A 12310-nucleotide genomic window follows, 5' to 3' on the forward strand; every position below is an offset into this window, starting at 1 on the left:
ACATAACTGTTAATTATATACATTATGGTGCTAATTAAAAGGGTCCAGGTGTTGAATCTATACATTTTATTAAGGTACTTGTGTTACCATACTAGAAATTCAATACTACTTTTAGATTATTTTTCTTGTTTGTTTTTCATTCTATAAACTCTATAGCAATCCCAGGTCGAACATGCGCACTTTAGAAGAGAAAACCAGTATTATTCTGTGAAAGATTTTTTTTTCTAGAATTCAACACAATAATAAGCTGGTATAGTTCAGAGGACACATTCTTTTTGTCTGCTCTCAATTAAAAGATCATTTTAAAATAACCAGTATTACTCATAAAAGGCTATGAAGGTTACTATTTTATGAATTATTCTGCTGATCCATGGTCTGATGACATTTAAATTCATTTCAGTTTGGCATAATTTGCATAGATTTTATTTTGCATGACTTTTTTGATTGACGTCATTATGCAACTTATTTTGAGAGGTCTAGTTTGAACATGGGGAGAAGGTATTAGCCATTCGTGCAGACTAAATTTCAAATCCAGAAGTGAAAATGAGCTTTGGATTGTTCACGGTGTTCTCATCTTAGTTCATATTTGCATACATCACAAAACCACAGAGTAATTGTTCCTTTACTTGAAATAGGTCCAGAAGTGGAACAAGAGATGAGAATTTAGGTTAATTCTCAGAACTGCGTGGGGAATGCTGCAGTGCATTTGCATGCAGTATGCCTGCCTTAAGCTGTTTCTATCAGTTCTTCTCTTTAAATAAACACAGTAATATGTTTAATAAAGAAAATATCATACAGCTATGAAAATATTTTATGCTCTTGAATCTGGGGAGTAGAGTTTACACATGGATAAACCTTCCATCCTTGTTTTAAAACCCTGTTATAACATTCTTTGATATAAAGCTACTTTATGTAATGGTTTAGGCAGAACTGAACCCAGAGCTTATTGCATGAGCCTCTATCGCATGAGCAAAAAGCCAGATGGCTCTTAGCTAAGGCTGTAGAAAAGTGGTCACCAACAAGTAAATCAGGATCTTCTGGTAGACCTTAGAGCCTCTGACAGGTGATCCTGACTGTTTGGCCAAGAAGCTATCAAGTGCCAGCTCTTCAGCTGCCCCTCCCTTGACTGCTGTACATCTCCTGCCCTTTGCCTTGCAGCTGTCTCCTCAGGAGCCTCCTGCTTGCTGTGTAAGACAAGGGAGGGAAAGGAGGGAAAGCAGGGGCGGGACCTCAGAGAAAGGGCACAAAGGAGGTGGGGGCAAGGGTACTTGGGTTTGAGGTAGATCTTGGATTTTGGGTTTGAGATAGATCTGAAATTCAAAGTGATCTTGTGCTTAAAAAGGCTGGAGACCACTGCAGTAGAGCACACTAATTCTTCCTCCCTGCAGATGGTCAAATGCCACTTCATGGAACAATATACCAGTGTGGGTTATAATGGCACACTGCTATTATTAAGCAATAATATTGTTACAAGAGTAGCTGATTATTTTCAGTGCAATCACTTTAATTCCTGACACAGGTGCTGAAGAAACACTGTACAAAAAATTAATAAAGATGATAAGTGGCTGGAAAAAATTTCCAAGCCTCAAGTTGTACTCTCAGAAGTAAAACAACCATGTGCCATGCTTTAGTCAGTGATGTAACTTTCGCAGTGAGGCACCGGGCGTGTCCACAAATGTATGTTACTGCTTGGAAAAAAGCTGTCTAAGGATATGTTTACACAGCAGCGTTATTTTGGAATAAGTGACATAGTCCACGTCTACCCAGCAAGCAGTTCTTTCGACATAATGTTGAAATAATATTGAGCTGAAGGACTTCTTACTCCAACTCCTGTATCCCTCATTTTATGAGGAGTAAGGGAAATCAGAGGAAGAGTGCTTTTTCTCTGACTTCCTGCTGTAGATAGTGCCAAAAGCTGAAATAAGCTATTTTGACTTAAGCTAAGCAATGGACATAACTCAAGTTGTATAGCTTATTTCAGCTTCAACCCTGATGAGCAGACATGCCCTAAGTAACTGAGGAGTCTCTGTTCTCTAGTGTTCCACTTTCTTAGGATCTTTAAATGAAATATAAGAAAAAACAAATAGCACAATATAAAAAAGAAGTATTTTTAAATGAAAGGACATACCTTAGTAAAATGATTGTTGAACTTCTTTAATAACTTTGTGAAAATCATTCAACTCTTCGTAATAGTGCCGTGTTAAATATAATTGTGTGGGCAGGATATGATTGTAAAAATATTCGCAAATCCTATAAACATTTGCTTCATTGTGTCTAGTGTAAGTATTATGGTTACTTGGTGATCTATTAACATTTTTTGTATCTGTCTGAATAATATTTTGCAGGTAATTTGTCATATAATGTGATGGTATTTGGTATCATACATTTCATCGTACTTTTAAAACATTAATTAATCCGTACATCACTTCTGTGTTGCAGAGAAGGAAATGTTACCCAGACTCTGCAGATGAGGGAACTGAACAGAGTGACTTGCCTCAAGGCCACAGAGGGAGTAAGAGCTGGATTTAGATCAGCCATTTCTGGTTTCTAGCCTGGTACTTAGTCCATTCTGCCTGTATTGCAAGAATGCTCATGTCTCATTTCACCATTATATGTAAAATATTTTAGGAAGTGCTTTTTTTTGATTAGGTAGAAAAATACTTTTAACACAAGAAAATACAGTACTGTGTGTAACATCTCAGTCTGCTAATATTCCAGTATGTATGGCTTGATTCCCTCATTTGTGGTTTTAAATTATACCACAAAGTGATATTGTGTATATATAGTGATATTAACAACTCACCTTTCTGCTTTATGCTATGAATAATTGTCCTTCCTTGTTCATCTGTAGCCATTAGAAATGTAGAAACACATTCATTTTCCCCTTGCAAAGAGCAAGGAATGGATTTATCCTTTGGGAAATCTGGAAAAAGAAGTCACCCAGTAGGTCAAGTGCAATTTAACATGTATTAAAAACAGAGACTATGGATTAATGTGTGTTACAGTCTTTCCAGCATACAGTAAAGAGAACTGCAGAAATCTTCTAAGAATGGCTGTTATATTTAATGACATTTTTTTTCTAAATGCCTTTTTGTTTTTGTTTTAGATTTTCCACTTGTATTTCAGAAGGGTAGGTCCAGGTGTTGTCAATCTGCACTGACCATCAAGTGCACCTATCAATCTGCTGTTGCATGAATTTCAATGAATTGCAAATAATTCCAAGACACTTTCCATCAGTTGTCTAGGGAATAGAATACCCTGATTCTAGTACAAAGTAAACAATATGTTCTCTTTGGCTGAAAGCTACTGGTATTGTGTCTAGATTACATTTCAGAAGTAGATAGCCACATATCAGACAGATACTGATACTTTTAAAAGGATTACCATTTATTTCTTCCACAATGGTGTTCCTAAAGAATACTGTGGCATGTATTGTGACAATAAATAAATTAATAACAGGAAACTTTAGTTGTAGTTGTAGTATTATTGTAATGTGATCCAGCGGAAGGCAGATATAAAAGTAATCCATTATGACAATCTGCCCAGTTTTACTTGCCCATCACAATTAATGTGATTGTGCAGAAAAACTTTTTTCATTTCCATTTTTTTCAAACCTTTCTGAGGTAGGGAACCTTTCATGCTGAATTGATTCAAGAGATGGGGTGTGGGAATGAATAGTTGTGGCAGAGAGGAAAAAAAGAAGCATAATAATTGAAATGTGAGGCTGTATATCCAATTCCAGAAGTGCCACAATTCCATTTCTAACATTATAGAATATCTTTATGGTAAGAAAATATTCTGCATTTTTAGCAATGCCTGCTAACACCTCTATAGTTGAACATCTGTTGTTGCTTATGTTATAAACTATAGTTTCAAGACATTTATGCAATAACCAGACTATTCGTTGTTTTTTAAAGTTTATCCTGTACAGACTAGCTCAGCTACCCCCTGAAGCTTCAGCTCTAAAAGTTGTTTGTTCCTGTACACAAATTTTTTAATAAGCCTGTTGGTCTTTGTTATTTTTAGATAAATGTGAGAAAACTAGAAGTTTGTCAAAGGGATTTTTTTAAATGAAATGTTATTGACATTCAAGTCTCTGTTCATCACTCCTTCAAACAAAATTCTATGTAAATTTGGCTGACTAAGGAGTGCCAAAGAGTTCAACCTAAACCTCTCAAACATCCAATCACAAAAAAGGTAGCAAACAAAGAAATAAAAAAGTGACTACAATAATAACATTTAAACGAAGCTATTGTACATACAGAATGTCAACTTCCATTTACTATGTATCACATATTTTCATATAATTAGTATAATCTGGCCTTATGTTATATATAGAGATGCAATGATTTATAACTGATTACAAAAAAATGTTGAGAATTTCAGTTTTCATTTAAAAAAAGTTTCTAGTTCACGGTACCATAAAGTCTTGAAAAATGTGACCCAACTGCATTCAAATGGTTCATGAACCAGAAAGCAAATAAAATGAATCCACAAATTTATTACTTTTTTAAAATACCAGGACAAACTAATCTCAGGATTTTGGGTGGCTTGATTCCAGATTTTTGACAATACTGTTTTAGTTTCTTAAATTTAACTTATACTGAATGTATTCATTCATTCTATGTGGTGTTCCACTCTTTTAGGGTACATCTACACTACAGCATTAATTCGAGTTAGCTTAATTTGAAATAGTTAATTTGAATTAAGCTAATTTGAATTAACGCATCTACACACAAACCTATTTCGAAATAGCGTTTTGCTATTTTGAAATAGCGCGTCCACACTGAGTGGACCCTGAACCAAAGTTAAGGCTGGCCAGAACCAGTGCCAGCAGGGCATCAGTTTAGGACTTAGTGTGAGGGGCTGCTGCCTGAGGCTAACTGAGCTCTGTGCTTAAAGGGACCCTACCTCCACCCCGGACAGACAGTTCTCAGGGTTCTACCTCGATGAGGGACAGCAAAGCAGTCCTGTCTTGGAGTGCCTGGAGTGCTCACACTCGGGACACCACAGCACTCGGCCACATAGAGCCAGAGCTGCTTCTGGGCACACTGGTGCGTCTCGTGGGGTCATTGCCATCAGCCCGGCTGCACTTGCTGCAGGCTGCCATCTGGGGAGTCCATCGGGGGGCTGTCAGGATCCAGGAGGCCCTGCTGGAGAGCGTCCGCCCTGAGGAGCCCTCAGAGCCACCCCGGTCCTCCCCACTGGGGGCTTGTGCCCCATTCCTCCCTCAAGTCCTTCCACTTACCCCTCCCTAGCCCCCCTTCCTGATGTCAAACAAAAGACACGAATGTTCAAAAATAGAAACTGGGTTTATTGAACAAAACGGGGGGGGGGGGAATGAACCTCTGGGGAGACTGGGAAAAGGAGGTGGGAGAGAGTGGGAGAGGGGAGGGGGAAACCTGGGAGGAGGGAGCTGGAAGGGGGAAGCAAGGGGAAGAAGGGGGAGGGGAAGCTCAGGGCCCAGGGTTGGGGGTCTCGCCAGACTGTCAGTCGACGGTCAGGGCAGTGTGTGTGGGTATGTCTCCGAAGTCTTCAACTGCTAAGACACGAAGTCTCGTCGCAGCGGGCAGCCAGAAGGCTGAAGGGAGCCCCGAAAGTTTTAATGTCCGTGACTTTACTGCTAGGTCCCTTGCAGAGGGTAGCCAACAGGCTAACAGATGCCCCGGTGTGTAGGAAGAGCTTATTATACCTTAGATTTTAGCTGCTAGAACACAAAGTTCCTTTGCAGCAAGCAGCCTGGGAAAGGCTGGAAAGGTGCCCCAACGGATCTTGTCACCTGGGAGTGACACAGATCCAAACGCCCAAGCTCTCCCTATGTCTGTCCCTTTATGACCGGCTGAAGTTCTTTTAAATTGTGCTTGGTTCTATTACAGCAACTGAAGGAGTCAGGTTAAAACTTAAACAGTTACAGGTTTATTAAAGGAACTTATAAATCATATGGTTACAACGGCTATTGCTCTATTTCTTAAATGTTAGCAAAATATAGATCTTAAAATGGTTACAGGAAAAAGGTAAAGATAGAAAATAGAAATAATGGTACCAAATGACAGCTTAATCTTTAAAGAGCTCTAACACTATGTATATATATATATATATATATATATATATATATATATATATATATATATATATATATATATATATACACACTTAAAGGACCACATCCAGGTACAATTTTTACCCCCTTCTGTGCCTCTCGACTCCAGCGTGTCAGGCCAGGGTCAGTCCCTCAATTCCTCGGAAAGGCGAATATGAGGTGGGCGTTCCCTCTGGAACCTCGGGAGGTCAAACACCAAACCCGACCAGCAGATAGGTGGTAGATTGACACACAAAGTCAGTGTGCTGCTGGACTCATCTTTATACCCCTGGGGGCCCGTATTCTCTTTCTTATCTTAAGAGACCAAATTTTACTGGTCCGTTTTGTGGCGCCAGTTCTTACAAGCAAGTTTCAAGTTAATGTACACTTGTAAGAGAGGAAGATAACTAAATTAGGAGTGCCGGATGTTCTTGTTGGATGGGAGATTCCTCCCCCTGCGGACGGTTGTGTGTTCGTATCAATATGGGTTAAGTCAAAGTCATGATGTACAGCCTCTTGGTCAACAATTAGTTTGACCACCCTCCTATCTCTGCTTACAGTTGGTCATGGTCACTGAGCCAGCATATCTAAACCTCCTGCTCCAAGGTTTTCAAAGAATATGCTGTTTTCCTGCTCTTATGTGCCCTGCATGGTTTCAAGCAGACAAAGATGGATGTTAAAATGGGGGTTCACGTCTGGATACACAGACCAACTTGATTTTCATGCAAACCTGCTCCTGGGTTTGCATGTGGTCTTTGGTTGCCAGGCTGGCAGCTATCCTGCCATAGATGGCCACATTCCTCCATCTAGCGCGGAGATCATGGACATTGGGGGCATCCCCCCCAAACCTGAATATGGTCCATGATCTCTGCCCTGGACCAGGAAGGTGCCTGCCTTCTCCAGCCCCTGCCAGGCTCCTGGGAGCTGGCAGACTGATCCTGGGGAGCAGTGGAGGGCTGGCTGCCAGTGGCTTGCTGGCTCATGTTTTGGGGCCACTGGGTCAGAGGCCCTGGTGGCCACTGCTGGCTCTGGGCTGGCAGGCTTGGAGCTGGCACAGGCACTGTAGCCAGGGTCTACCCCTTTAATGGCTCCGGGGCTCCGAGGAGAGTAAGTTTTCCTGGTTGTGCCCAGAGTGGCAACCAGGGCTCCCTGGGAAGGGCTGGAGGCCCCCTATTTCAAATTAAGTGTCTACACAGCACTTAATTCAAAATAGCAATTTGGCATTACTCCTCATAGAATGAGGTTTGCAGAGTAGACATACCCTTAGCATATAGGGTCATTACTCCTAGGCATTAGCTAGTTTTTTGAAATTCACACTCACGGTTAAGTCAATTCTAATGCACACTGCGCTTGTATTAAATATGTCCAGTAGATATGTGTAATTTGCACTAATTATGGTATCTGCAGCCATGATCCATTACATATCCAGGTTTATAGCAGCATAATACCATTGATTTCAGTTTTTTACATCAAATGGAGTTACTGTAGTGTAAAACTGCAGTAACATAGTGGTGAACTGAGGCCTGAGAACACATAAAATGTAGTTAAATCCTGAACATGCTAGTGTGTGCAAAAAGAGGGACTGCCGCCTTTATCAGGTCACCTCCAAATTTTCTTGTTTATCTTTTAAAAACACATAACGCTACTGTACCCCATCTTAAAAAAAACCAAGAATTTAAATAAAATAATAGTAAGGGCTGATTTTAAAAACAGATCTATCTGAAGAATAAGGATAAAAAAATGTGGACACCAGTGCAAGGGTGCTAGAATTACGAGTACTGAGGGGCAAGGCAGCCCCCCGGCTTAAAACAGTTTTCACCATTGTGACGTAGTGGGGGTACCTGGCTGGTTTCTATGCTGCTGGCTCTGGGGTAACCCCCACTGGCTGCCGTGGGTACCACGACCCAGCAAAACAGGATGAGTCACTATGCAAACCAGTATGGCCAGACACCCCCCATGGAGAGGAACAAAGGAAGGTGGAATGCTGCCCTGGCTGGGGGACAGGGCTGGAAGAGTGTGAGTTGAGTTGTGGGCTGGGAGCATGGAGGAGACAGCCTAGGGAAAGGGGCTGGAGTTTAGGGGCCCAGTCTCCCCCATCTCAAGGGGACCTGAGGCATCCTAGCCCAGCTCTGTGACCAGATTACATCTGTGCTGTGCTGTACCCTGGAGAGGCAATAAACTTCCTCTATTCCACCGGCGTGCAGTCTGTTTGTGCCATTTCGGGGTGCAGGAGATGGGGGACCCCCAACGCTAGAATTACGAGTACTGAGGGGCAAGGCAGCCCCCCGGCTTAAAACAGTTTTCATCATATACAGGGGTTACAGTTTTGGTCAATGGGTCTCAGCACCCCCAGTAAGAAAACTGTTCTAACTGCACCAGCTGAATTCCTTCAGAAGTGTTTTACATTGTACTGGGAAGACAGCATGCAAGGTTCATCCTTGGCAGCTGGACTATAGGATTAGTGCCAGAGGTGTATGTTGTACTGAAATGGGAAGCTGACAACTTTACAGGGGTGCTTCCACTTCAACATTCTTAGCCAAAGAGGAACAAAATCACTTTCAAGTATATCTGCCTCTTAGGCACCTTTTAGTTCTTTGCTAATCATACTGCCCCAGGCTTTGAAAATTGCTTTATAGTGACTCATACAAACAGTAAGGGAACATGTATAGGCCTGACAGGATACATCTGTGGAGCAGAGCTGGGGAAGGAATATAAGAACACATTGAGCCCTGGCTGTGCATGTGTCTCAGAGATGGAGGTAAATACAACTGCCCAGCCCTTTCCCCAATCTGCAGCTCACTTCTCTGATCCTTTTCTCTCCCTGGCTCTATAAGCTGGATAAGTATGTTCCTCCTACCCCTGCTCTCTTGCATGTAGCTCCATACCTAGCTATATGAGTGAGAGATGCTGCCTTGACTTTTCCTCAGTTTCCTTCTCTGGCTCCTGTGGGACCTAGAGATTCCTGCAGCTCTCACAGCATTTTTAGAAAATTACAGTTTCTTATACTTAAAATTAATTTAACAATTTCTCTTCATCCATGAGAAACAGTAACATACGCAGCTTCTATAGAAACTCAGCACCTCCACAATTGTTATTTTGACACCTTATTGGAATGTTGGAGCAAGAACATTCAAAGATGAACTTCCTGCACTGCACTTATAAACTTGAAGTTAGGGTTTAAAAAGTGGGAAGTGAAACTGATTCTGTACAGAGCACCGCTTGGTGCACAAAACAGGCAATCTGAACAAATGGAGGAAAATGCACATGAATGTGTGTGTGCATGTGTTTAACTCTTTAATTTTAATCAGCTCACATTTTAAGAATTTTTAGTAAAGGAATCTCTCGGAAAAAATCTATTTAGAGTTTTTAATATTCTATATAAAATATGTTTTAAAGATGTCACAGTGAAGCACTCCAAAATCAGGAAAACATCCAATTTGAGGTTACTTTGCACCTTGTCCAGTTGCAATACTCCTAACATGCAACAGAAACAGAGCTCCCTTTGTGAAACTTAAAAAACGGGCAACCTTTCTTAACCTCTTTGTAGTTCACAAGGTCTATAGGAAATGAATGAAGGAATCCTTTAAACCCCTTGTCTCAGTCAATATGCAGCTTCACTATACTTGCCACTATGCAGTTAAATTAGCCATGTATAGTGCAATCTTCCTTAGCTGCACACTTTGGACTTGACCGAGCTCCTATTGAAGTCAGTGGGAGCTTTTATATGGACTTTAATGGGATTTGGATTAGACCTTTGATAGACTAACAAACAGTCCCCTGCACACACTAAGTTATGTACAACTTAGTTAAGTTAAATTCATTGAGTATTACAATTTATCACAGTAGCATTTAGATGCATTACTTAGGATTGAGCCCCCATAGTGCTAAATTCTTTATAAACATGACTCTCCCTCAAAGATCTCATTGTCTAAATATAGGATGAAATTCAACACATATATATAGCTAACCACAAACAAGAAGCGATGAAAGCAAGAACAAATGTAATAGCAACAAGATTATGCAGTTACTTAGGACAATAAGACACAATTTGATGAATTCATATTCCATTACAGTTTTTCTGTTGTTGTGTATGGAATCTTTGATTATTTCTTCTTTTCTTTTAAAGTTCCTATTGCTTTTCTCCAGATCACTTAAAGCACTTTTCATTAGGGCTATTTCCATACCCAAATCAATCATTTTACCTACCACTCTGAACCATTTTGGATCTGGTGTTGAGCTGTTCAAATAAACTTTGCAATAATTATTTTATTTGTGAAGTTAGAATGGTAACTATCATGCAGTTTTTACTACAGTAGTTGCTAGTACTGTTAGTAGCAAGACAGGAACCCCCCTTGAAACATCCATTTTTGCTTGCCTGGAGCATACAGGGCACACAGAGCAGAAGGCCCAGGCTGTGTGACCGTGAATGGCTGTAAACAGAGATATGCCAATTGCTGACCAAGAGGCTGCTGAGGAGTGCCCTTGACTTAAACCCATATTGATACGAACACACAGCCGTCCGCGGGGGGAGGAATCTCTTGCCCAGTAAAAAAAATGTCTAGTACTCACAATTTAGTTGTCTCTCTTGCAAGTGTAAATTAACTTGAAACTTGCTTGTAAGAACTGGCGCCACAAAACATACCAGTACAATTTGGCCTCTTAGATAAGAAAGAGGATACGGGCCCCCAGGGGTATAAAGATGGGTCCAGCAGCACATTTACTCTGAGTGTCAATCTACCATGTATCTGCTGGTCAGGTTAGGTGTTTGACCTCCCGAGGTTCCACGGGGACGCCCACCTCGTATTCGTCTTTCCTAGGAATTGAGGGACCAGCCCTGGCTTGACCCGCTGGAGTCGAGAGCCACAGAAGGGGGTAAAAATTGTACCTGGATGTGGTCCTTTGTTTTAAGAGTACACATAGACTTAGAGCTCTTTAAAGATTAAGCTGTCATTTGGTACCATTATTTCTATTTTCTATCTTTATTTTCTTTGTAACCATTTTTAAGATCTATATTTGCTAGCGGTTAAGAAATAGAGCAATAGCCATTGTAACCATATGCTTTTATAAGTCTTTTAAATAAACCTGTAACTGTTTAAGTTTTAACCTGACTCCTTCAGTTGCTGTAACAGAACCAAGCACAATTTAAAAGAACTTCAGCCGGTCATAAGGGACAGGTATAGGAAGAGCTTGGGTGTTTGGATCTGTGTCACTCCCAGATCCGTTGGGGCATCTCTCAGTCTTCCCTAGACTGCCCTCTGCGAAGGGATCCTGTATCCTAGCAGCTAAAATCTGAGGTGTAATAAGCTCTTCCTATAAACAGGGGCGTCTGTCAACCTGTTGGGCCCTCTGCAACGGGACCCTGGTCCCAGCAGTAAAGTCACGGACGTTGAACCTTTTCTCAGCACACACACACACACACACTGCCCTGACTGTCGGCTGACACTGTTATAAACAAAATCCAAGCTGCAAAAGATCACAGTCAGGGAAAGGTAGAACTTGAAAGAATATCAAGTGCAAAATTAGGATAAAGCAGTGTCACATCTACTTTCTCTCTCTCTCTCTAAACACAGAGATATAAACAATGCCATGGGCTAGTCCCAGTTTTCAGTACTATTGTGGATACCTTAAAATAGAATGCTATGTGTATACTTGGCTACACAGATCTGACACTCAGTGATAGTTTTTTGAAAATTTGCAAAAAGAATACAATAATACCAAAAACTGTATGGAAGGTACAGTACTTAAATACCAAATATCCATTCTACCCACAGTCTTCTAAATAACAAACCTGCTCATTCAGTTTATTATTTTTACTTGTATGTTTTTGAGAATTTTTTGCACTACTTATTATACTTCAGTTTTTACCATAAACTATACTATAGTAATCTATTTGTATGTATAGATTAGTATAATTCAAAGCAATGTATGTATCATTTAAACAATAATTAATTGATTTTAATAACTTTTTATAGTTTAGAGAATTCCATATATTCATGGATGTATGCCACGTATATTAATCATTATACATTATTGTGAAGTTCTGAAATACAATGCTGCCTTCCCTGCCTCCATAGATACATTCTTACAGTTTTTGCACATTATATTTGATATCTGTAATAGTAATTACAAATTTAAACAGTGCTGGAGCTCACTTCAAAAAGGATGCAAATCACAGATAGATTGCTGCTATCTGTGATCATATAGGTAAATTCCCAGCAATTTAGTGCAAAC

The 12310-nt window shown here is 40.4% G+C and overlaps 1 protein-coding gene and 1 long non-coding RNA gene across 5 annotated transcripts in view; one reads left to right on the forward strand and one right to left on the reverse strand.

Moving 5' to 3' along the window:
• The window catches only part of LOC106732175 (uncharacterized), a 37460-nt gene extending 32941 nt beyond the window's left edge, over positions 1 to 4519 (forward strand). For both annotated transcript variants that reach the window (XR_012905184.1, XR_001368439.3), the window contains exon 3: positions 2440 to 4519. This is a non-coding gene — a long non-coding RNA (uncharacterized LOC106732175). The remainder of the gene's footprint in view (positions 1 to 2439) is intronic.
• Positions 1 to 12310, reverse strand: part of ITGB6 (integrin subunit beta 6) — a 93287-nt gene that overhangs the window by 9662 nt on the left and 71315 nt on the right. For all 3 annotated transcript variants that reach the window (XM_014574716.3, XM_014574719.3, XM_006111648.4), the window contains one exon: positions 2804 to 2923. In XM_014574716.3, the coding sequence (XP_014430202.2) occupies positions 2804 to 2923 (120 nt within the window). The remainder of the gene's footprint in view (positions 1 to 2803; positions 2924 to 12310) is intronic.

Source organism: Pelodiscus sinensis, chromosome 7, assembly GCF_049634645.1.
Source record: "Pelodiscus sinensis isolate JC-2024 chromosome 7, ASM4963464v1, whole genome shotgun sequence".
Classification (NCBI taxonomy): Eukaryota; Metazoa; Chordata; order Testudines; family Trionychidae; genus Pelodiscus; species Pelodiscus sinensis.